At 42.8% G+C, this 23677-nt stretch overlaps 2 protein-coding genes across 4 annotated transcripts; both read right to left on the bottom strand.

The window, feature by feature from the left end:
* Positions 1 to 986: 986 nt before the first annotated feature.
* On the bottom strand, positions 987 to 15492 carry ZMAT2 (zinc finger matrin-type 2). 2 transcript variants are annotated; one of them, XR_002824815.1, is made up of 8 exons: positions 15379 to 15396; positions 14953 to 15046; positions 13722 to 13845; positions 12198 to 12271; positions 11607 to 11752; positions 10520 to 10700; positions 6415 to 7111; positions 987 to 1893 (listed from the first exon to the last, which is right to left on the bottom strand). XR_002824815.1 is itself a non-coding variant. In XM_004381093.3 (6 exons), exons 1-6 carry the CDS (start codon positions 15394 to 15396, stop codon positions 10557 to 10559), a joined length of 600 nt encoding a protein of 199 aa, XP_004381150.1. In that variant the 5' UTR covers positions 15397 to 15492; the 3' UTR covers positions 9633 to 10556. The 2 variants fall into 2 exon arrangements, 1 of the variants encoding a protein (XP_004381150.1); XM_004381093.3 differs by lacking the exons at positions 987 to 1893; positions 6415 to 7111 and having other exon boundaries at positions 9633 to 10700; positions 15379 to 15492.
* Positions 15493 to 16284: 792 nt separating this feature from the next.
* Positions 16285 to 23598, bottom strand: LOC101349552 (probable histidine--tRNA ligase, mitochondrial). 2 transcript variants are annotated; one of them, XM_023735617.1, is made up of 13 exons: positions 23264 to 23598; positions 21972 to 22046; positions 21583 to 21702; positions 21352 to 21447; positions 20513 to 20638; positions 20298 to 20405; positions 19952 to 20050; positions 19585 to 19678; positions 19150 to 19277; positions 18815 to 19057; positions 18539 to 18655; positions 18157 to 18303; positions 16285 to 17737 (listed from the first exon to the last, which is right to left on the bottom strand). In XM_023735617.1, the coding sequence occupies exons 1-13, from the start codon at positions 23414 to 23416 to the stop codon at positions 17678 to 17680; spliced, it is 1566 nt and encodes a 521-aa protein (XP_023591385.1). In that variant the 5' UTR covers positions 23417 to 23598; the 3' UTR covers positions 16285 to 17677. The 2 variants fall into 2 exon arrangements, with proteins under 2 accessions (XP_023591385.1, XP_004381149.1); XM_004381092.2 differs by having other exon boundaries at positions 16286 to 17737; positions 23309 to 23598.
* Positions 23599 to 23677: the final 79 nt, after the last annotated feature.

Raw genomic sequence — 23677 nt, 5'->3', positions numbered from 1 at the left:
GTATACGAGACCAAATGGGCAACACCTGCCCAAAAGCAAAGGCAGGAAGGGACAGGAAAACTGGACAAATGAACACAGGGAATCCAGGGTGGAAAGGAGAAAAGTGCTGACACATTGTGGGGATTGCAACCAATATCACAAAACAATCTCTGTATAAATTTTTGAATGAGAAACTAACTTACACTGTAAACTTTCACCTAAAGCACAATAAAAAATTTTTTAAAAAAATTAAAAAGGCACCAGGACAAGAAGTAGCTAACAGCTGAGCAGACAGCTTCCGCCCAAGATATCAGGACCAGGCCTGTATTAAACCAGCTGAAATTCTTGGACTAATTTTCATTCACATTTTTATATCTATTACTTTCATAATTCTCCTTCAAACTTTGAAGTGATTCCATGCGTATTATCCTGTGAATCTGGACCTGTATCAACAGCACCCACCACTTGTAGCATACCATGAATAATTGACTTTCCATGAAAGATGAAATTTTCCTAGTCATAGCTTCATGTTTAATCTTGATCATCTTTGAAATCTCAAGTTAGGACAGCTGGATTAAGTGGCTCATGTCCTATGCTAATTTTGAAACCTTGTTAATATCTTTTATTACTAAGTCTTTTAGCAATTTGCTTTTTTTCATGGTCGTAACAGCAATACAAACTTTAGTCCCACATACTCATATGTTAGTTACTGGAGGATTTTATTTCATTATAGCTATTATTTGGAGCCTTAGTGATGCAGTGGTTAAGAACTTGGCTGCTAACCAAAAGGCCATATGTTTGAATCCACCAGCCACTCCTTGCAAACCCTATGGGGTAGTTCTACTCTGTCCTGGAGGGTCACTATGAGTTAGAATTGACTCCATGGCAACGGGTTTTTGTTTTTTTGTTGTTGTTGTTTTTGTGCATGTTACTAGCCCTTATATACCTCTTTTGGGCAATTTTTTTACACTACAAAGCTTACCTGAAGTATTCTTCTATCTCTGTTCATAGTTCAAGTTAATACCTGGCATGAAAATGCCTTTGTTACTTTGTCCCACGCAGTAGCTAGCACTGATAATCTCACTGAATGTTGGATTTGTCACTCTTCCCCAAAATCCAGTTTTGCCAATTCTGATCCTTTAGCATCCACCATACTGAATTATAGTTTCATACCCCATACAACCATTAACTCCAACATCACCCTTAAGTGAGCCATACGTGTTAGACTATGGCATCCTCCTGGATCATTGGCCCAACCTCAAATAGCATGCTTTAATTTACCCCAACCCATAACACCTAACGAGGTCGGTCATGGGGCGCTTGACAGTTTGTTTTGCAGAATGCAGGGGTGTTGGTGTTTGCTGAATTAGCTATTCGTCCCAACATGGAGAATTCCCCCAGATACTTTGAGATTTTATCAAGGCAAAGGAATTACCTGAGTGTAGGAAGAATGGCTTATCTCCTCTTTCTACTAGACTCTGGGACCCTTTAACAATGGGATGGTTATCCATTTGTAACAATTCTCTAACAGAACCTTGGCTTGAGCAAGTAAATCAAAACATTTCCTTCCCACATAATTATACCAGGAACAACATGATCTGTGCTCCTTATGGATATGTATTTTTAGATGGGAGATCAAATTATCCCACTGAAAAGAAACTAGACCAAAGCAATGAACCCTACACTTGGGCGCTGCCCTATTTAGATGGATGAACATGATGGGCCAATGCACCTTGGAATGTATAGGCATCCCCCTGGATATTCATTCATACAATGACAGTGTACATTGGACCAATGATTTACAATTATTAGAGAAAAAGAGAATAAACAGAGACTCCACTCACAACCCAATGATGGATATGTCTGGAGACGGATGGGCTCTCCTCCGAGGTTTCTTGCCGTTGGTAGACATCCCTGAAATTGAGAAATCCATTCGCAATTTCTCAGTCTCCATGGAACAAATAAGTAATGATGTTGCTAATGGGATGGCAGCTCAGCAAAAGTCTTTAAATTCTCTCGCCAAAGTACAGGACAACAGAATAGCTCTTGATTTTTTATTAGCCCAACAAGGAAGCATTTGTGCTATAGCCAATACCTCATGTTGCACTTGGCTTAATACCTCTGGAGAAGTAAAACAAGATATCATGTAAATTCGCCAGAAAGCCACCTGGTTACATGTTTCTGATATGGGAGCAAGGTTTTCTCTTACTGATGTGTTCAGTTGGTTTCCACAAGGAATGGGAGCCTGAATTAGATCAATTTTGTTCACTGGAATTATAATTTTAATGGTTATTGTCATTATAATTGGCATTGTCAAATGTTGCATGAAATTAACCACTCGTGTTTTGACCTCAAGAGTTAACGTGATGTCCATGAAAAGGATAATGTATTTGGAAACCACCCAGGTCACTGAAGACCTTGATGAAAACCTACTTGAAGGACTGAAAAAATAAGTCAGCCCTTTGTGCCTCTGGCCCATTGTACCTGATACTGTTGCCTCCTTCCCTCCTCCTTTTGAGACCCACTGGAGTGCCTCCCTCTAAAGCATGATGAAGCTAGGGAAAACCTTGCAGAAGATGAGTTACCCTTCTGTGGGGGACATGAGATCAGCTTGCCCTGAAGAGGAGAACTCCACTATGTCAAGGTAAAAGGAAAATATCCAGTGGTGGGCAATCACCATTGCCATGTGGCATCCAAGGTCTAAAATGCTTGATAATTCAAGCAGCCACTAGAGTAAATGTCTTAGTTATCTAGCGCTGCTATAATAGAAGTACCACAAGCAGATGGCTTTAACAAACAGAAATTTATTCTCTCACAGTCTAGGAGGCTAGAAGTCTGAATTCAAGGTACCAGCTCCAGGGGAAGGCTTTCTCTCTCTGTCAGCTCTGGGGGAAGAGCCTTGTCATCAATATTCCCCTGGTCTAGGAGCTTCTCAGTGCAGGGACCTCAGGTCCAAAGGATGTGCTCAAAAGAGACTGACTCAAGATACAACCTAATCCTATAGACTGAGTCCTGTTTCATTAACATAACTGCCTCTAATCCTGCCTCGTTAACATCATAGAGGTTAGGATTTACAACACATAGAATAATCACATCAGATCACAAGATGGTGGACAACCACACAATACTGGGAATAATGGCCAGGTTGACACATATTTTTGGAGACACAATTCAATCCATAACTTTAAACAACAGTAGCAAGTGTGTCCATTTGTGGGAGACTATTCAATCCATCAGTGATCAAAGGATGCTCTATGAGATCTTTGATCAAAAGGAGGGAATTGTCTCAGAAAAACAAACTTTCAGTATAGTCAGTGAGACAGAGGCGTAATATGCTGACTATGCTATCTAATTTTAATATGGATTTCTAGTCTAACAGCTACATTTTTCGTCAGAGGTCAAAACCAGGATATGAAACCATACGCCCTGGAGGGGTCTCAACCAAGTGACTATCTGCACTCCTCAAAATACATTTACTCAGGAAGAGTGTTCTCTGGGTGCTGTTGCCAGCAAGGTATTTTTGCAGGATGTAAACAAAAAACCAAACCCGTTGCCATAGAGTGAATTCCGACTCATAGTGACCCTATAGGACAGAGCAGAACTGACCCACAGAGTTTCCAAGGAGCAGCTGGTGAATTCAAACTGCCAACCTTTTGGTTAGCAGCTGTAGCTCACTGTAGCTCTTAACCACTGCACCACCAGGGCTCCTTTTGCAAGATAAACAGAGAAAATATATGTAAGCATCTTGTGACCACTATTTAAGCATGCTGTGAAACTATCTGTAATCTCTAATTATAGCTATTAATAATTGGTAACCAATCAGTGTTTTGCAGCTATACCCTCTGAACCAATAAGGTACCTCCCCTACCCCCCACAAGATCCCACCTCCCACTCCCCTCATCAGAGATGCACCAATCAAGAATAACCTGTGGCTAATGCCACAGTATAATTATCCCTGACTCAGACCCTCTATTCAGACACCACTGTCTCATTTCAGTGAGCTGTGCTGTTCCCAGTTCAAACTGTAATCTTTGCTTGGAATAAATCTCTGTGATTTTATCTTCAATAGACTTGGTTTTCTGTACCACTGGGACAATAGCTAGCAGATAACGGGCTTGGTTTCACACAGTATGTAAAACAGGCAAGCTCTAAGTTAACTAAAAATCTGCTTATTTGGCTATTTTTAAAACAATTGGATGTGCAAAAATTTGAGTTTGGTGCGTACAGACAGGATTTTGGGCTACTGGGCCCCAGTTTGCTATGAAGAAATAAACAACCTAGAACGAATACACAGATGCCATCTTTGGCTCACTTATACAGAAGGAAGTCATCACTTTTAAAAAAGAGGCAACTTGAAAGGGAGGTAGCCATTGAGTGCTTTAGGGTGAAGATGAAGGAAGGAAGCAGTAAAAATTAAGAGTCCCACAAAAATAAAAAAGAATGAAAAAACTGAAGATACATCAATCTTTCCTCCACCCAAAAAAGTGCCTTCTTCCACAGGGTCGCTATGAGTCAGAATCGATGGCAATGGGTTTGGTTTTGGGAAAAAAGAAAAAAAAAAGTGCTCTTCATTCTGCCAACACTCTTGAACTAAGAACTAAGAAACTGGCAAGGCCCTGGAGGACTCCTTCCTCATTTGCAATTGCTGAAACTGGAAAATAAGACATTTCAAAATGAACATAAAAATGGCAAGCATGATATTATATAAAAAAAACAAAAAATGAGAATTAATATTAAAAAAAAAAATTAACCAGGGCACAGAGAAAACCCAAAACACAACATCTCAACCTAAATTAAATAACCATAAGCAACCATTTAGTGATACCTTGAATAAGAAAAATAAGTCAGGTCAGAAATAGACAAAAAACAAAAAAATGTGGGACAAGAGTTGACCAAAATCAGGAAATTGAAGGAAAAGACAAATAATCTAACAAAAAAACAAAAAAAGACTAAATTATAAGATAGCCAAGGCAGAAGAAATTTTACTTAGTATAAAATAATTAGTATTGAGGAGAGGAATAAATACAGCCACAAAAATAAAATCAAGCAGTAAGAAAGATCAGAGAGAAAATAACATAGAAGTGAGGCAAAAAAAAAAACAACATATATTACAGTCCCTGAAGAACAAAAATAATAATGCAACAGAAGTGATACGCAAAACCATAAGAAAACTTTCTGGTATACCAATGTTCATTGCAGCACTGTTCACAACAGCCACAAGGTAGACAGCCTAAATGTCCAACAACAGATGAATAGATAAATAAAACGTGGTACATACATACAATGAAATATTACTTGGCGATAAAGAGAAATGAAGTCCTGATAATGCTGTAACAGGGATGCACCTTGAAAACATTATGCTGAATGAAATAAGTCAGTCACAAAAGGACACAACTGTATGATTCCACTTCTATTAAATATCTAGGATAAGCAAGTGTATAGAGACCAAAGCATATGAGTGGTTACCAGAGAATGGAAGGGAGGGGAAATGGGAGACTCACTACTTACCCAACACTGAGTTTCTGTTAAGGGTGATGGGAAAATTTGGAAACGAATAATGGTCATCTTGGTAAACATAACTAATGTCACTGAAATGTACATGTGAAAAATGCTGAAAAGGCAAACAATTTGATATATATATACATATCACACTTTTAAAAGGTTTCTGGAAATAAAAAATTTGAACGTACATATTGAAAAGGTCCTCCATGAACCTAGGAAAACTGATATGGAATGGTCATCTCTGAAGCATATCTTAGAAAACTGATCAGATTTGAAAGAAAAAAATCCTCTGGGCCTCAGACAAAAAGACCGTATTATTTACACAGGAAAGAAAATCAGGTTGGTATCAGGCTTCACAACATCAAACAAAGAAAGGCAACAAAGAAGAAACATTTTCAAGAAACTCAAGGAAAAGAAAGTGTGGAACCAAAGATTTCATATCCAAGCGGTCCTTCAAGTATAAACCATTTTTAAATATGCAAGAACTGAGAGAATACTGTACTCACGAGCCCTTCCTGAGGAACTGGGCATAAGCTTCATCCAAACAAGAGCTGAGGCAAAGTCAGAAAATATGATGATGATAAGCATTAAATATATTAAATTGTTGATTTACAACTCAAAGGTGGTGACAAGGACTGAAGAATAGTAAGCAAATTCTGTTTTCTAAAAGTAACACGACTAAAAAATGTGAAGAGTGGGAAATGTAGAATAAAATATCTGATAGTTACATAACTAACAGGAAGGAGTCAAACATATAGCTGACAAACCAAATAGAGCCCAAGTAAGGAAAAGGAATCTAAGGACATTATAAGAGATACAAGTATAAAGGTAACCACTAGAACAAAAAACACAAATATTACTAAACACCAAAAGTAATTTAAAAATACAGAGGTTTTTGTTTTGTTTTTACTTTTTTTTTTTGCACTTCCTTACTTTCTGGAACTACAAGATGGTCCAGGTTCATCTTGTATTTTTTCTGCCTCAGTCCTAGAATCAGTCATCTCTCCGAAGAGTGCTGGTTCCTTTTATAGTCCTGAAGAAGCTGAAAATCCGCGGAACCGTCTCGTCTTTCCGGTAGCACTCTGCAGGGGAGGGGATCTCAAAAACACTCACTCAAAGGCTTGCTACGGGGAAATTGAAAAAAATATTTAAAAGGCCGACGGCAAAAAAGGGCTGGAGAGCGCCCGCGGGTCTCGAACCACCCTCGAAAGGGCAGTTACAGTACTGGAGATGCACCGAAGGAACCGCTGAGCTAAAGCCAGCCCGAGAGCAGCTTTTCAATTATAATTTCTTCACTAGTGAGACTACGTATAGCTTTCATGCGTCACAAAGTTCTGAGGGGTGGAGTCAGCCAGGCCAAGAGCGTTTCACAGCCGCTCAGCTTCCGAAAAACTGTCCGATCCGCCTCTACCTGTAGACAGAGTGTCCTTCTGGGAACACACCATCAGGGAGAAAGACCCAGGCTTTCCTTTTCGTCTAGTGAGCTCTTCCGCAACTGCGTCTGGGCTCTTTCTCTCCTACCACGCAGCGGTTACCTGGTCCTCCACACGTCTCTGGACACTCCCTCCGCCTCCACGCTTCCCAGACTACCTAACAGGGGTCGCTCCACGATCAACTTTACAGCCAGTGCCTGAAATCAGGGGAGTGGAAATTTTAAAAGCTCTAAAATATTGTTTACTTTTAGGCCTTATCTTGGAGCTTCCCGCTAAACCAGATAAACCCTGCAACCCCTCTCCCAGGTGTTATATAGTTCTGCCGTTTATTACTTTGTTGTTGTTGTGTGCCATCAAGTCCATTCCGACTCATAGCGACCCCGTGTGAGAGTAGAACTGCCCCCATAGGGTTTCCTAGACGGTAATCTTTACGGGAGCAGATCACCAGGTCTTTCCTCCCACAGAGGAAAGTTTCCAACTGCCAACCTTTCGGTTAGCAGCCAAGGGCTTAACCATTCCACCACCAGGGCTCCTTATTATTAAACTATTTAACTTTTAATACCACATGAATACGTGTTTCTTTTATATATACCATAAGCAGCTAACCCTTTTCCTCCCACAAGCCTCTTTCCTCGTTACCCACCGGTAATATTTCAGTGTGTACCCTCCGGTCCCTTTCTTCTCTATATGTATCCATATATGGAACTATACACAAAATAGTTTTTCTTTTTTGATTTACGGGGGATTGGTTTGTTGGGTATTTTTGTTTACTGAACAGTATGTCTTGGAGATCTTTCCTATCAGTAAATACAGATCTAATTCATATATTAACATATTATATTCAAATATAAATGTACAGTTTTGTTAACGTGTCACTATCATATAGCTGAAGTAAACTTTTTTGTACATATACGTATACATATATTCAAGTATATTTTTAGGATAAATGTTTATGAGTGGAATTGCTGGATTTTTTGAGGAGTTATGGGAGAGATGCAGGAGGCCATGAAGGTGCCTTAAGCCACAAGATCTGAAACCATATGGATCTTTTACTTTTAACTGGCAATTCCACTAGAATGTAAATTCCAGGATGGCTGGGACCTTGATACCTTGCCCAGAAGATACCACCAAGGCCCACTCCTAATGAGTCCTAGGTGCTCGTTAATTTTAGCTGAATTAACTGAAGATCAGACACAGGCATATTTCCTAAACCAGAATGCAAAACTTCCATGGATTTTTGAAAGACCTCAAATATCAAAGTTTTTCTTACAGAGATTTGAGTTCTCTGGAATTGCTCTGGGCTCCTGAATTTCCACCCCATTTCCTTCCTCCCCTTTTTCAAGCTACCACCGTAAGCCCTTCCAAACATTCATGATCCAGACAGATTCAAACAACTTGCCAATCCCAAGAGTATTTAGAGAACCTGGAATTCAGAATTGCTTTTTAGGAGAAGTAACCAGAGGTAACATTGCACTGTACCACAAAGAAATAAAGAATTTGAAGCTAAGCTCAGTTAAATGGTTTCCTAAAAAATGAATACCAAACCAGAGGAGGAACTCACCTCAATGAAATCTTCTCCTGCCTGGCTGGGGAACGATAGCAAAATGACCAAGTCAACTTGGGTAAATACTTAGTCTAGGGCCTGGAGTGCATGTAATCCTGCCAAGGCAAATACTTACTAATCTGTCCACAATTAGTCAACAAGTACCATTTATGAATTTTGAGCCAGGCCTTAAAGCAACAGGTGAAGACATATTCAAGTAGTGTTCCCAGTGCCAAGATTCAGGATCAGAAATAAATTAGGCAAAAGGCATGCCTGATAGCAATGGAATTTTGTACAAGTATGGTGCTTTGGGAAACTCGTAAGTCATTTAGATACTATAGAAAGGTATGCGAGGAGCAAAATGAGTCAGAGAAAGTAAACAGGTCATATGGTGGCACCCTTGTTAACCCAAATAGACCCCCCTTTTTGGGGTGTAGAACCAGCAAAAGTTGTCCCAAAATTCATCTGCTTGAAGTTGGTGTAATGATTGGACTATCTTCCTTTTACTCTTTTATTTATTTTGGAGGGAAGGTCTTTTTTTTTTTTTCTCTTTCCTCTGCATCCCCTGAACCTAACACAGCACCTGACCCACAGAATATCATTTTTTTTTTTTAAGTAAGCCAGTCTGTGCCATCTAACTTCCAAGTTAGGCCAGCGTAGCCGTTTCTTCTCAGTGGTCCTCAACGGGAGGCAGGGGAGGACTTCTGCCCTGCGCCCCTCAAGGGACATAAACATTTTTTATTGTCACAACTTGAAGGCAGTGCTACTGGTTATCTAGTGGGTAGAGGCTAGGGATGCAGTTAAACACCCTAGAGGACAGCCCCCACAACAAAGAATTATCTGGCCCAAAATGTCAATAGTGCCAAGATTGAGTAGTCCTGTACCTAGCCCAGTTCCAGATAGTAAAGAAAACACTAAGTTCAACCCTAAGCTCTGCTGTTCCAAAACCAGAAGATCAGAGGAGGCTGAAATTACGGGGAGTTTTGCCAAGACTACTCTTAGTGGCACAAGGATCCCACATCAGAGGAAGATACAATTCAGGCTGAAGGAACCTAGGCCAAAAAAAAAAGTGACAGGGCTCAAACGAAGGGAGAATGAAAAATAAGCTCTATTCAGAATATTCAGAAATCCTTAGTGTGGGAAGGAAAGACAAATATATACACAGGAAGAATATGGAATGTTCCCACCAAACGTGAAACAGGCCCAGTTAATGCCATTTATTATAAATGTTGAACAGCTTCTGAGACCCAGGGGATCCCATAGTGAGGTGTTTTTTTTTTTCTTTTTTTTTTTTTTTTCTTTTTTGCATCAAACAGGTTCTTCCAAGAGCCTGCTCACAAGGAAGACAAAAACAGAGAACTCCTCAATAAAATGAAACAAACATGAGAAGCTGAAACAGACTGCATCTGAACAACAAAGGTTAAAAAACTCACCAGACACAAACCACACCAAACACTCATCCCATTTAATGTCCTGTTACATGCTCTGAGGAAGCCAAGAACATCAGTCCCCAGGGCAGCAATGCTCTGGGGTTCTAACTCAGGCACCCTCTATGTGACAGATTCATGCACACACACCCATACATACTACTGACCCAGGCAGAAGTACATAAGCATGCACAGGTGGCTAGAGAACCACAGGGCAGGATGGGGGAAGGAGGGAGCTGGCCAAGGACATGCCATCAACTGGACACTGGGGGACCCAGAGAACCCTTCTGCTGCAGGCTGAGCAAGAGTCAAATTAAAACAACAGCAGAACACAGGATAAACAGTATTCTGAGACAAGGGATTGGGTAGATGAAGACGGAAAGATGCAGGGGGAGTTTTGGGAAAGCAGCCTCAGAAGGGGAGGTGTTTCTTTATTGGGAATTAAGATGGGTAGAGGTCCTGTGACTCCAGTGATATACTGAGGATGAGAGAATATGCCACAGCATTACCTCTGTATCTTGTGCCCTTTCCCAAGGTAAAGAGAAAGCACAAACATCTAACCTCTAACCCTCGCCATTGCCACTCTTAAGGACTTTCCCCAAGTGCCCAAAAAAGAAATTACCCCCGACACATACAAAGTTAGGCCCAGCAAAGGGCCAAGCATAGAAAGCCTCAGTAACTCTTCTTGGTAGAACCAAAGCCAGAGAAGCCCATCACAGCTGCCATCTCATCATCCTCCTCAAATGTCAAGTCCTCCTCAGCCCTCCTTTTCTTCTCCTTCTGTTTCTCTTTCTTGTAGGCTTTGGCCTTTTCCTCCTGAGTGGGGTGGGGGTGGGGGGGAGAAATCACTCAGAATTAGTTCAGATTCCTGAGTCAAACAGCTGTCCAAAGAGACAAGAGTACTTCAAGATTCCTTTCTATCTTTAGGAAAAATAGTTAAAGACAAGTAAAGTCACAAGAGCTGAGGAAAAGTCACAGTAACGATTATAAAGGAGAATGAAGAGAAGTTTTAGCCTCCGGAGAAGTACTTCTCAATCCTAAACCCAGGTTTCTCTCTAGCTCTTAAGATTTTAGGAGCAAAACCATGTAACAGCAACTAACATTCTGGAGCATGTAGCATATGCCAGGACTGTTCTAACTGCTTTATGTATTTTATACTAAGCTCTCTAATATGGGGAAACTGTGGCACAGAAAGGTTAAGTAATTTGCCTAAGATTCATAGCCTGTAAGTGGAGGAAACAATTCTGACCCAGTCAAGGATGGTTTCAGGGGCCTCTCAGAGACTGAAAAAAAACCAAACCTGTTGCCATCGAGTCGATTCCGACTCACAGCGACCCTACAGAAGAGAGTAGAACTGCCCCATAGCATTTCCAAGGAGCGCCTGGTAGGTTTGAACTGCCAACCTTTTGGTTAACAGCTGTAGTTCTTAACCACTACGCCACCAGGCTCTCCTCTCAGAGACTAGATGCATTTAATTAATCCCTTCTGTAGTAAAAAAGAGAAAAAAAAACATGACCTAGACGGTCCAAGAGAAAAGGGTAGGTTTGGAGCCATTTCTTCCAGAACATGAGAGTCTCAAAAAAGGGCAATAAATGTTTCCCCTACATATAGAAATTCAGAGGAAAGAACTATCCTCTGGGGATGGAAGTGGGATTAGGAAGAGGGCCTCCCCATGACTCATAAAATTCCAGGCTGGGGGCAGGGAAGGAAGCAGAGCCTTACCTCTTCTCTGAGCTCCTTCATCCTTTCCTCAAAATCATAATCCTTCTGCTTCTCTTCCATCTTCTTCTTGTTGACTTCAAAGCGTTTCTTCACCTGATCCAGAGTGGAACGTTCCACACGCATAGACATACCCAGGTTTCGCTGATCTGGATGGGGTCAACAAGGAAAAAGACAAGGTCATTACAATGTCCTCAGCCTCTCAAAGTCTTCCTGACTTTAAAAAAAATCTTCTTATAAAACACACAGCAAAAATAATTATGGCTGAAAGAAACTCCACGGCCACACCTGTTCCCAGAAGCAGCAGCCCCAGTTAACAAGATGCAAGTGGCTTTCAACTGCCCTTACTGAGCAGCATAGACGGTACCAGTAGGGGGAACTGGGCATAGGAGAAGAGTGTGGTTTGGGCTTTTTGAGAGCCTAGAACAGTATCTCACCTCATGGCTTCCAAAAGGAAGATAAAAGAATGGTCTGTACTGAAGCAACTGGAGAATTTCCCAGGCATAAAAAGGACCCAATAGAAACTACCCTTTTCCACCCCCCTCACCTTCAAAGCCCAATCCCAGCCTGTCACAAACTACCTCCAAACCTTACGTTTCTTTCCATTAATGTGATCCAGGAAGTTGATGGAGTCCTTCACCACACAGTCACAGACATTGCAGTAATAACTAGCGAACAAGAAGAACAGCACTTAGGCCTAATCTGGTTGTAAGGATCTCATTGTTTTCAATTAAGAAACTCTTATTTTTAGGTAAAATCGTCTCAGTCTTTTTACACTAAACAGCCAATTTTCGTTTCCATAAAGCCTTAGCTCTTGAGAGAACACAGTAGCCAACCTCCAAGACAGCCCCCACCTCCCAGTATCCACAAACTTGTGTATTCCTCTCCTACATTGTACTAGGGTTGGTTTTGCGAACAACAGAAAGTGGAAAAAGTGATGGTGTGTCACTTCCAAGATTAGGTTATAAAAGACTATGGCTTCTGTCTTAGCCCATCCCTCTGTCCCTTCCGCCTCAATCACTTGCTCTGGTAAAGTCAGCTGCCTTGTTGTGAGCAGCCCTATGGAAAGTCTGATAAAGTGAAGAACTGAGGCCTCCAACCAACAGTCATATGACATAGCTTGGAAGAAGATCCTCCAATCCCATTCAAGCCTCAGATGACTACAGTCGCAGCCAACACCTTGACTGCAGCTTTGAGAGAGACTCTGAGCCAGAACGACCTACCTAAACCACTTCCAGATTACTGACGCATAGAAACTTGGGAGATATTTGTTTAAACTGCTAAGTTTTGGGGCAATTATTACACACCAGTACATAACTAACAGAGAAAGGAATGACAACAGTGAGTTTATTACTAAGTACATCACTCATTGTTATCTGTGTTGCCTTCCTGCTGGAAAACTTAACAAACTGGACGCAGCAGTAGTGATGGGCAGAAAGGTGAAAAGCTCCGTGGGACCCTTCTTATAAGTTACAGTCTTGGTCTGGGAGTAAGGTGCACAACCAGGCAATCCATAACGACTACAGCCTTTACGGCCTGTCTGGAATACCAATTCCCTTTCTCCACCATCAACAACTCCTAGGCTCCATTCTACCCACTGCCGTTAAGTCAATTCCGACTCATAGAGATCCTGTAGGACAGAGTAGAACTGGCCCATAGAGTTTCCAAGGCCATAAATCTTTATTGAAGCAGACTGCCACATCTTTCTCCTGCAGAACAGCTGGTGGGTTTGAACCACTGACCTTTCAGTTAGCAGCCAAGTGCTTAACAGCCAATGGACCACCAGGGCTCCTAGGCTCCATTCTAGCTCCAGCTAATTTCTCCCTAGAAATCTCTTCAGTATTTTCCTTCATTTCTTTCTCTGGCAGGATAACAAACAATCCCTTTTAAAATATTAAGAAGTATTTATTATGCTAATATGTCAAAGCCTATAGAGTAACCCCTCCTAGAGACGTTATCTTGTTAACTGGGAGACTAAAAGAAAAACAAATCTACGAATGGAATTACAGGCAAAAAAGTTGTTATCCTGGGGCCAGGGGCGCTTCTCAGCACTTCTTAAAACCAATATAGTTTATTAGATCCACTGTTGGCTGCAGAGAAAGATGACTAGCAACTCACCCTCCCATCTCAGATTGCGGGGTGGTTTTGGTAATGACAATTGTCTTTCCAAGCTTGGATTCCAGGTCCACCTTGTAGTCCCTGTGCCGCAGAAGCTCCCGCTTGACGGGCTGCACTGGTTTTCCTGGAACATAATGGGGAAGGGAGCCTCTCAATATCACAGTTCCCCAACCAAAAAAGGAAAATAAATGTATGAAATCCAAAATGCAGAACTCTACACTCATTTATATCTTTTTTGATTCCTGAAGAAAGGGATACAATGGGCACTTAAGGCTGCAAATAGGAAAAGCCTAACCACAGGAATAAATGATAAGCAATCCCCAACATTTTATAGCTTTTCTCCACTTTAAAGCCAGCAAGTCTAAAAGCAACATGTTTTCTATTCATTAACTGAGTTGAAGGGAAGAGTCTACACCAAAAGCAACCTTTTGAAAGAAGAGCAAGGACACTCAGTAATGCTCTCAGGCAGATACCCTAAGCACAACATAGAAAGGAACCTTTGGAGAGCTGCTTCAAAATAAAACGGAGAGTGGGTGGGGAATGGAACCATCATTTAGGAAGAACCAGTTATGGGCCAAGCATTATCATACATATTACATAAAAAAAGAAAGAGTTGTTAGTGCAAAGTGATGTGAAACTAAAATGGAAAAATGATGTACAAATTTGGAAATAAACAAGAAAATAAAACATTTCTTTTTGTCAAGTGGGATCTTTATGCAGGAGTGGAGCTCCAACTCCCTGACATTGTACAAGGCAAAGAGAAACAGCATTACCAAGCACTAGCTGAAACAGTAACACGGTTCCCTGATCAGTACTCCTGCTGTTCTCAGACTATGGGAGGGTCTTGACTGAGCCAGAAATATTCTCCTCTTCTTGAAGTAATTTCAAGAGAAAGAAGAGGTCCTCGACATCAGTAATGCACAGCAGCAGTACAAACCACTTAATTTCCTCTCTGACATTACTAAGAATTCCAACCTCTTCTCTGAACATCAGGAAAGCACCAAATGAACCAAGTAAAGAGAGGGCAACAGAGCTAGAAAGGATCTCAAAAACCACTTCAGTCCACCTCATAGCCCTCACCTTATACATGAAGAAACCGAGGATCTGGGGAGGCCACGCTTCGCCAAAGGTTACACAGGGTGGAAGAGGGAACGCATTTTAACTCCCCACTCGCTCTCCTCATTTCATCGCCTCTATGATACCCTTGGCTCTTGCTTGAGCAGGCACTCACCATCCTTCTTTTCTCTCTCTTCCGTGAGCCTCTTCTCAGCGAGCTTCTCATATTCATCTTTGTCCCACTTTCGGCGAAAGTCCAAGTTTTTCGTCTGCGGGGAAAAAAAGCACTCAAGATCCGTCGCTAACCGTGCCCAGAACCCTACAGAAACTAACGGTACCGCATCCTCGTTGCCAAGGTGGCCCCAGGTCCTTCCGAGAGCGAGCCACTCCGGACCCGTAAAAGAAGGCTGAGGTGGCCTCGGGACCCTAACCCGAAACCTCTACAATTCCATTGATCCTGCGCCCAGGCCTTACGGAGGAACTCTCGCACGCGGACCCTGGGGTCGCAAGGAGGTGTCAGGTAGCCAGTCCCGTACAGCAGTCCGCCTCTATTCTGCCCAGAGGAGGCCCCAAAAACCTCCCCCTCACACAAAACACCTACCCCACTGCCGGACGCCATCTTCACTGCGAAGTGAATGGGAAGCCGGAAAATGTCGTAAAAAGCAGCCTTCAGCCGTAAAGCAAACTAGTCCTCCAATAAACTTAGAGTGTCGTTTTCTAAACGAGCTCAGGACTGGAGGGCTTCTAAACTAGGTTGACCCCGCCTCTGCTCCGCGGAGATGGCGCAGGCGTAAAGGCTGTATGAAGCTATACGGAAGTAAGGGCGCCTGCTAACGTTTTTTGCCCTGGTTTTCAACACAATCGTAGAACGGCTGTTAAGGGATTTAGTTCAACTCCTGTATTTACAAACGAGGAACCTTGAAGTTCAGAAACATGGCCCTCTACTGTAGCCTAATCAACTTTGCATGCATTGTCATGAGTCTCTAAACCATGTTTAAGGCTAAAGCACTTAGAAATGATCTCCAAAATCTCAAAAGATCAGATTTCAATCTTGTCAAGTCACCTATTAAGTTCGACACTCAAGATCTTAAAAGAGACAGCCCAACCCTGTTGTTAACAATGGATGAGCTAGAGAGATACCAGATCAATCTGGATTCCGTCTTGCATCCAGTAGTTTAGCATCTCTGTCTTCAGGGTCTAGATGCCCCATTTGAATGGTGGTGTTGGCGAAGAATATACCATGCACGGCTAGAAAAACGAATAAATCTGTCTTGTAAGTAGTATAGGGAGAATGCTCCTTAGAAGTGAGGATGGCGTATCTTCGACATGTTATCAGGACGAACTAGTCCCTGGAGAAGGACATCATGCTTGGTAGAGGGTCAGTGAAAAAGGATTACCCTCAGTGAGATAGACTGACACAGTGGCTGCAACAGTGGGCTCAAACATAGCAAGGACTGTGATGATGGCGCAGGACCAGGCAGTGTTTCATTTTGTTGTACAGGAGGTTGCTATGAGTCGGAACCAACTCTAAAGCACCTAACGACAGATGCCCCATTCACCTGCATGCACTAGGGATATGGCCCTAAGCTATGCTGAAGTGTTTGCAAAAGTCAAAAATGTATGGAAAGCACTTTTTGCATCTTGTCTCTTTTTCTTGAAGCAATGCTATCACTCCTTTGGTTAACTCATTTCTCCTTCAACTGGGAAACATTATAATCATCCAACCTATAGGGCACAATTTAATCAACACGATTGGACTTGGAAAAGTCACTCATCAGCAACTCTCTATGATGAAGCACTCTAGCTGATGGCTTGCTGTATGTCAATTTTTAGAGACATAACAGACTGTGGCTGCTCTTTTCACTGAATACATAATCATCATCCCAAGAAGGTTCTAGTTTTCTAGTGTATACTCAAGCATTTTCTATGGCCTACTCCCCTGATAATTACTCAAACTACTACATTTAACATTTTATTTAACATATTCAACCAATTATAAAACAGCCACTACTATAGAAGGGGAGCTCTGGTGGCACCGTTGTTAAGAGCTCAGCTACTAACCAAAAGGGCAGTTCAAATCCACCAGCCGCTCCTTGGAAACCCTATGGGGCAGTTCTGCTCTGTCCTATAGGGTCACTATCAGTTGGAATCAACTTGACAGCAACAGATTCTATGTAAGGGCATGGAATAGTCAAAAGCAGTGACTCTGGCACAGAAAATGATCTCCAAAATCTCAAAAGATCAGATTTCAATCTTGTCAAGTCACCTATTAAGTTTGACATTCAAGATCTTAAAAGAGACAGCCCAACCCTGTTGTTAACAATGGATGAGCTAGAGAGATACCAGATCAATCTGGATACCGTCTTGCATCCAGTAGTTTAGCATCTCTGTCTTCAGACACTAGCAGAAAGCAACCATTGCCTCTTCTTGCTGTCCCCAAAAACTCCCTGGACAGGCCAAGGGCTGGTTGTGAAAAAATTCACCAGCCTCAGCTTCAGAAGCTGCAGTGGAAGGTTAAGTATCTGGGTTCTGACCTCATTTGCTCAGAATCCTCTCAACCTGAGGTGACTCTCTGAGAGCTTTGTTCACAGCAAGCATCTCAGCACCTGTTGGCAGCAATCAGTGGCACTTCAAACCTGTCATCTGCCTCTGCAGTTACAGCATGTCTCTTTATGGTATCAGTCATCTGCCCCCATGCAGAATAACTGCTCACACGAATAACTTGAGGTCACTGAACACAGAAGTCTTTACGGCTTTCTATTAATTCTGTACCAAGGAAGGATGGAAAAGGCAGAAAGCACTTGTCAACCATCCTGGCCAGCAGTCGTGATATCCATCAGGAACTCAGTCCTAGATGAAACTTTTTCTACAAAGAGTAGAAGACGGCAGTCAGGCAAGGATCAAGAATCGGACAGTCGTTTCTGAATTTCACCCACAAGATGTTCCCGTTTAATGGCCACCTGAAACATAAAGAACCATCATGTGACAAACTCGAAAGTGATACCAGCTCCTTAGCCACTGCTTTTCCAGATTCATTTTACTCTGCATCTGCTCCCACTAATTAAGCAACCAGTAGGAAATAATATGTGCTTCAGGTTGACGTGGAAAACATATGTCCTCAAGAGTAAACGGATTCAAATGCAAACATCTAATCTATATCTTTTGTTGATTAGTCTCAAAGTACCCATTCAGATTTCATCTGTCCTTCTGCCTACCTGGCCAATACTCATTGGCCGCAATAGTTATTTGGAGTAGATCTTCATTCATCTCTATCCCTATTAACCCTGGAGCTTTCTCCAGCCAGAAGATACGTATTTCTTAAAGAATCCGGGAAAAATAGAAACATTGATTCCTTCTATTTCTGCCTGCCCCGACTCACCTCCTCCCTGCTGGCAACTGAACGGAGCTTGATGACTCCTTCCTTCATTTCTTGCTCACCAATAATAACCACCAGTGGAATGCCCATGTTCTCACAGTAGTGCAGCTGGGTTAGTAGTTTAGGGTTGTTCTTGTATAGTAGCTCAGCCTGAAAAAGGTAAAGACAGAGTAGGAGGCTTAGAAGTGACCATAGCACACAAATCCTAGGAGTAAGTATTTCCAAGGAAACCAGAAGTAAGTGGCTGACCCGCCTATCCTAAGAAGCCCCTCTACTGAAGACTAAATTAAAAAGTTCTGGAGTTCCAACCTAACATTAAGGTGGAAATGGACCAGGACTGAATGCCACATATACCTAGATAGTTCAGATATCAACTGCACCATACCTTGATCCCAGCATCCCAGAGCTCTGCAATTAGCTTCAGTCGTTCTTGGAGAAAGTTTTTCTGCGGTGTGGCCACAAATACTTGGGTCTCTGTGGTCCGTACCTTCTCACCAAAAACCTAATACAAGAGAGAGAAGACAGTAAAACTAATATAAACTTTTTTGCATCAATAACTCCAAAACACAAACAGAGTCGTCAGGAAAACAATCCAACTGCACCTCCACAAACATGAGGGTTTTTAGGCCTCTGGCCCCACTCACCCATACCTAGGACCTACCTTCATTCTCTGCTCCACAATGGAGAAGATCCGCTCCACCCCAATGCTGAGCCCCACACATGGCACCTTGTGGCCCTTGGGGTCAAACATGCCCACCAGCCCATCATAGCGCCCACCAGCAGCCACACTGCCCATGCTCAGAGAATCCTTTCCAGCCTGATTTGGTGTCTGTAGCAGCACTGCTTCATAGATCACTCCTGTATAGTAGTCCAGGCCCCGGGCCAGGCTTAGGTCAAAGGAGATCTATGGGGACAAGGCTATCATCAATCTCAGATAAGACTTAGGACCCTGGGAGCCCAGAGTTCAGCAGGAAGCCCACTCTCAACTCATCTTACCTTCTCAGCAATTCCAAACAGAGTCAGGTATTCAAACAGCAGCTTCAGGTCCCCCAGGCCTTCCAGGACCTGCTTGTTCTGGGATAGTCTGGGATCCTGGAACAGTTGCTCTACTAGGGACACCCCACCTGGGCAGACATGTGAGGAAAAATAAGGTCTATTATTTTCATCTAGATGTGTTTCATCCAAATTTATCCCTAATGTGCTCCAGCCAGACCTATTCATTTTCTAAAAAAAGATCATATGACCAGGCACTCCTCTGCCTCTACCTTTGCCATCTGAAAACACAGAGTGCTTACGGTAAGTAAAAGGGGAATTAAATTCAGGCCAGGCTCTGGAGTTTTGCACCATCTCTGCAGTTTCAGAGGCAGAAGTTGTATAGATGTTACGCTTACCCGGGTTCTATCACAATGCTCTGAAAACCCTGGTTCTTACCATGACGTTGGACGTAATCCCCAATTCTATCAGCCACCTCAGGAGCCAGGCTCTTCTTTGTCACCATCTCATGTCTCACATCTTTCCAAGACATCTGCATAAATACCCAAACATTAGCTCAGTCTCAAGACCCTTCTTTCTCTAACTGCAAAAAGACATCTCACTTTCATTCAGTATGTATGTCAGCAGTAACTAATACTACATTCAGCAAAGTCAGAGGCAGCTTAGGAAATCCAGCCACAGTCCTCACTGCACAGCAAAACTCAGGCTCTGCTTCAAGATGTCACCTTACCTTCTCTAGAAATGTAGATTTGAGAGCAGGACAGAAACCTAGATGGGGTCTACTGAAGCATGCCTTCTTTTTTACCTTGTCTAGCTTGTCTATGGAGGAGCAGATGGCTCGGAACTTGCTTTCAGGAACACCACAGGCAGCAAACATCCCATCTACAATCCGCCGGTCATTGACCTGTGAATTCAATATAAGTAACCCAAGTACCCTGTCAATGCGCTTTCCCTCAAAATAATGGCAGTCCCTGCTCTCTTGACTCATAAAAGGGACAGAAAAAAAGTCTCACAGGAAGAGTATACAGAAAATGCAACAGCCATACTAAGCCCTGCAGGCTAAAGGGCTGGGCCACCTATGTTTTGGTACTAGCATCAACAGCACCACGAAAATCCAGACTTCTCACCTCAGTCCTCAGCACTGATCTCACCTTAATAAGAAAGTCCCCCAGCTGCAACCCACTGAGGATTTCACACATGATCTTCAAACATTCTGCGTCAGGGATCATAGGGTCAAATTCACCGGCAATGTCAAAATCCTACAGCAAAGAAAAAGACAGGAAAAAAAGTCTCCACTCATTAGCCAGTTCCCAAGGTGTGGCCTCCAGAATTATCAAGCTGCACTACCCCCCATCAGGTCACTTACACACTGGCAGAACTCCCTATAGCGGCCTTGGGCAATGGTCGGGCTCTCCCGCCGCCACACCTTTCCAACATGATAGCATTTCATCTTCTTCACTTTATTCATGGCCAGATAACGAGCAAAAGGGACCTCATATAAACAGGTTAAGGAGGAAGGATACTACATCCAAAGCTTAGGCCCTGTGCATAGACATTAGGGAGGACTAGGCCTCTAGCAATTGGATCTCATCCACTAGCCAGAGAACAAGAACCTTCTCTGTCTTATTTCTCACAATCCCCAAGCCTCAGCAGTGCTTGGCATACAATATGTATTGTATAGCATTAAATGAAAAAATCCTACCTAGCCAAACTGAAAGTTCAGCAGAAAACAGGAGAAGCAGAGATAAAAATGACCCAAGAACTTCAGGTCTGGGTCATTGCCTCCCATTCAGATCAGTTCTCAACCTTCTCAAAATAGTCAAGCTCAGAACCTGGATTTGCTTACAACTTCTAAGCCATTGTTTCTTAAGAGTGTAGGCCCAGATCACCTGCATCTTAATTACCCAGGATGCCTGTTTAAAATGCAGATTGCTGAGCATGCCCACCCCAGCTACAGAATTAAGAATCTCTGGGGCTAGGGGCCAGAAATTTGTGTTTCTGAAAGGTCCACCAAGGGATTCTGATGCACATTAGTTAAATGACAGCGCTCCAGCCCAGGCTCTGCTGTCAGAATTGCCTTCTTGGAGAAACTGGGAATAGAGGCCCCCAATGGACCTATAGGGTCTCAGAGTCACTCTCTTTTGTCACATAAATCCCTGTGGGTTTCAAAAGAGATAGGTCAGGCTCCAGCACTCAAAAGGATACAGTAAGGTCATACCGAAGTGACAACAGCTCTCCACCCTGATCCTTCAGATCATAGATGAGCACAGATTCCTCTCCATACTTCTCAGTGAGTGTTTCCTGCAGGGGTCGAACATAAGAAGAAATACAGTTCCAAGGACTCTAGAACACAGGCTACACAGGCTAGAAGCCCTTTGAGACACCAAAGTTAAGGTGAAGAAATGAGGTTCCAGGCATTCTTTCTTTTTCCCTTACCTTCAGCTCAAATGCTGGAGTATCCAACCCCTTTGCTCCATGCCGTTTAAAGCAACTGACAACCGTATCAAGAATTTTCTCCCTTACAACCATCTGCTGGGGGCTAAGATCCCTGGTGCCCTGGAACCAAAAGCAGCCAACAGGGGGCGGGCGGGAGTCAATTTAAGACAAAGAGTTAAACTACAGCTATAACCTAACGTCTAGAGATGAAGTATCTTGAGTTTAAATGACTCTGAGCCCCACTCAGCATTTCAAGAATAATAAAGAAATTTTTTTTAAAAAGTTTAATGTTTAAAAAGAACATTAAGAGGGGTCAGGGAAAAAGAAGTAGAGCAGAGGGCTGTCCTCCAAGGCACTCTAATGGTACAGGGTGGGGCAAAGGGCATTACCTTTGGGGTCTTGATAATAAAATTTGATTTCTCTTGATTTGGTTTCAGTTGAGACGTTAACACTGCCTCTGCGACCTGGCAAAAGAAGGAATGTGAGATGTGGCTCCCCTGGACACTGGCCAGGTGGACCACCAACATGCAAAGACCTTTGGCCCTGAGGAACAGGAAGCCTGAGCACCATTTATCTATCCCAATCTCAGCCCCCTCCCTCCAAGAACCCATGTTGTATCTGCAATATACATGTAATATACATGAGATCAGGTCTTCACACACATGGGTCTTCACTGTATTTAGAGTTTTTAAATGGCTGAAAAGACCTAAGCACCCGAGAACAATGAAGGCATAGAACAACCCACCACAACCACCAACAACCGTCTAGGGTTACAGATTAGTATGATCTTCTCCAGTTCTCAGTTCCCAAACAGCAAAAATAAGAATTTTTAATAAGGTAACTCTAGTCATCAGGCTTGGAGACAGGAAAATATAATTTGAAGACAGAAGAGAACAAGCCTATGGAATGAACAGGAATGGGTTTCCTCACTGAACTAAAAAAACCCAGGCTGGTAGGATGCTGCTATTGAAAATTATTAACAAAAAACCTGAACCCTGTCTTTCATGACAACACAAAGCATCTGCTAGGAATACAATAAGGTCTTTCAGAAGAAAGCAAAACAGAATTTGTGACTTTATTTCCTTATTGTCAGCAGGCAGTATGGCCTTCAAGAAATGGAATGTGGCAACTCCATACTTTGGTGGATTCTCTCCCCCAAGGGATGGCAATTCAAATCCACAATCCGTTATCTTCAATTCCAAAATGCAAAAAACCGAGACTAATTTTTGAGATTCATTTTGAGGTAAATTCTAATGTGAACTGCAGCCAGTCAACTTAAGCGGAAATATCCATACATTTTGCTTAAGAAATATTAACGTGCTGCCCCAGATCCCACTGAGGATGCGAACTCATATGTGGTATATTACCTTTTACTTTTCAGTTGAAAGTCTAAAAAATTGATTCCGAAAAACATGTGGATCCAAGGGTTTCAGATAAAGGATTGTGGATCTGCATTAAAATACTCTCGGTACTATGTATCCGTAGGTAAGTCATTTAACCTTGCAGCCGCGGTTGTCTCCTCAACTGAAAAATGGAAATAATAATAATCCCAACCTCTCAAGATTGCTTTGAGAATTAAAGCATTTAAAACGTCCAGTTGAGTGCCGGCACATGGTGGGCACTCAACAAAAAGTGACTGTAATATTACTGGAGTACATGCCATGAGTCCATGCTTTTATACCTGGAGGCCCTGCTGCAACAGACGGGAGCTCTCAGTCCGGCTCACCTGGCTATGAAAGCGGACCGCCCGGGGGCAGGCGGCGTGGGGCGGCCGCAGGATCTGGCTAAGCAGCGCAACCCAGGCCTTCCTGGGCAGGAGTCCGAGCTGGGGCATCCTGGACAGGAGACAAAGGTACTGGGAACGCGGCAGGTCGGACCCCAGGAACAGTGCGGAACTCTATAAAGGCGAAAATCGAGCACCAGGGAGAAGGTGGGCGCTCCCTCAACTCCCAAGTCGTGGAGGCCGCGCCTCTCAGACTCAGCTTTACCAGTCAGCTTCGATACTACCGGTAGGAGCCGGAAGTGGGTGGAAGTGCTCGGTGGAGGCTCTCTGGGCGAGCGGAGCAGCGACTCGGTAGCCGGAAGTCATCCGGGC

Source organism: Trichechus manatus, unplaced genomic scaffold (assembly GCF_000243295.1).
Source record: "Trichechus manatus latirostris isolate Lorelei unplaced genomic scaffold, TriManLat1.0 scaffold00080, whole genome shotgun sequence".
In the NCBI taxonomy this organism is placed as follows: Eukaryota; Metazoa; Chordata; class Mammalia; order Sirenia; family Trichechidae; genus Trichechus; species Trichechus manatus.
Note: the sequence above shows the minus strand (reverse complement) of the source record. Positions and strands in the feature narration are given on the sequence as shown.

What these genes read in the sequence shown, in the direction of transcription:
- ZMAT2 (XM_004381093.3), bottom strand. An exon ending in AGAGAGAGAAAAGAAGGATG is followed by an intron (nt 13,846 to 14,952) that starts GTGAGTGCCTGC and finishes ATTATGTTCCAG; the next exon opens with GAAAACCAGTGCAGCCCGTC. An exon ending in CCGCAATCTGAGATGGGAGG is followed by an intron (nt 12,272 to 13,721) that starts GTGAGTTGCTAG and finishes CTTGTTCGCTAG; the next exon opens with TTATTACTGCAATGTCTGTG.
- LOC101349552 (XM_023735617.1), bottom strand. Translation starts at nt 23,416, where the DNA reads ATGCCCCAGCTCGGACTCCTGCCCAGGAAGGCCTGGGTTGCGCTGCTT. An exon ending in CCATAGACAAGCTAGACAAG is followed by an intron (nt 19,679 to 19,951) that starts GTAAAAAAGAAG and finishes GTATTTATGCAG; the next exon opens with ATGTCTTGGAAAGATGTGAG. An exon ending in TTGTGGAGCAGAGAATGAAG is followed by an intron (nt 18,656 to 18,814) that starts GTAGGTCCTAGG and finishes CTCTTGTATTAG; the next exon opens with GTTTTTGGTGAGAAGGTACG.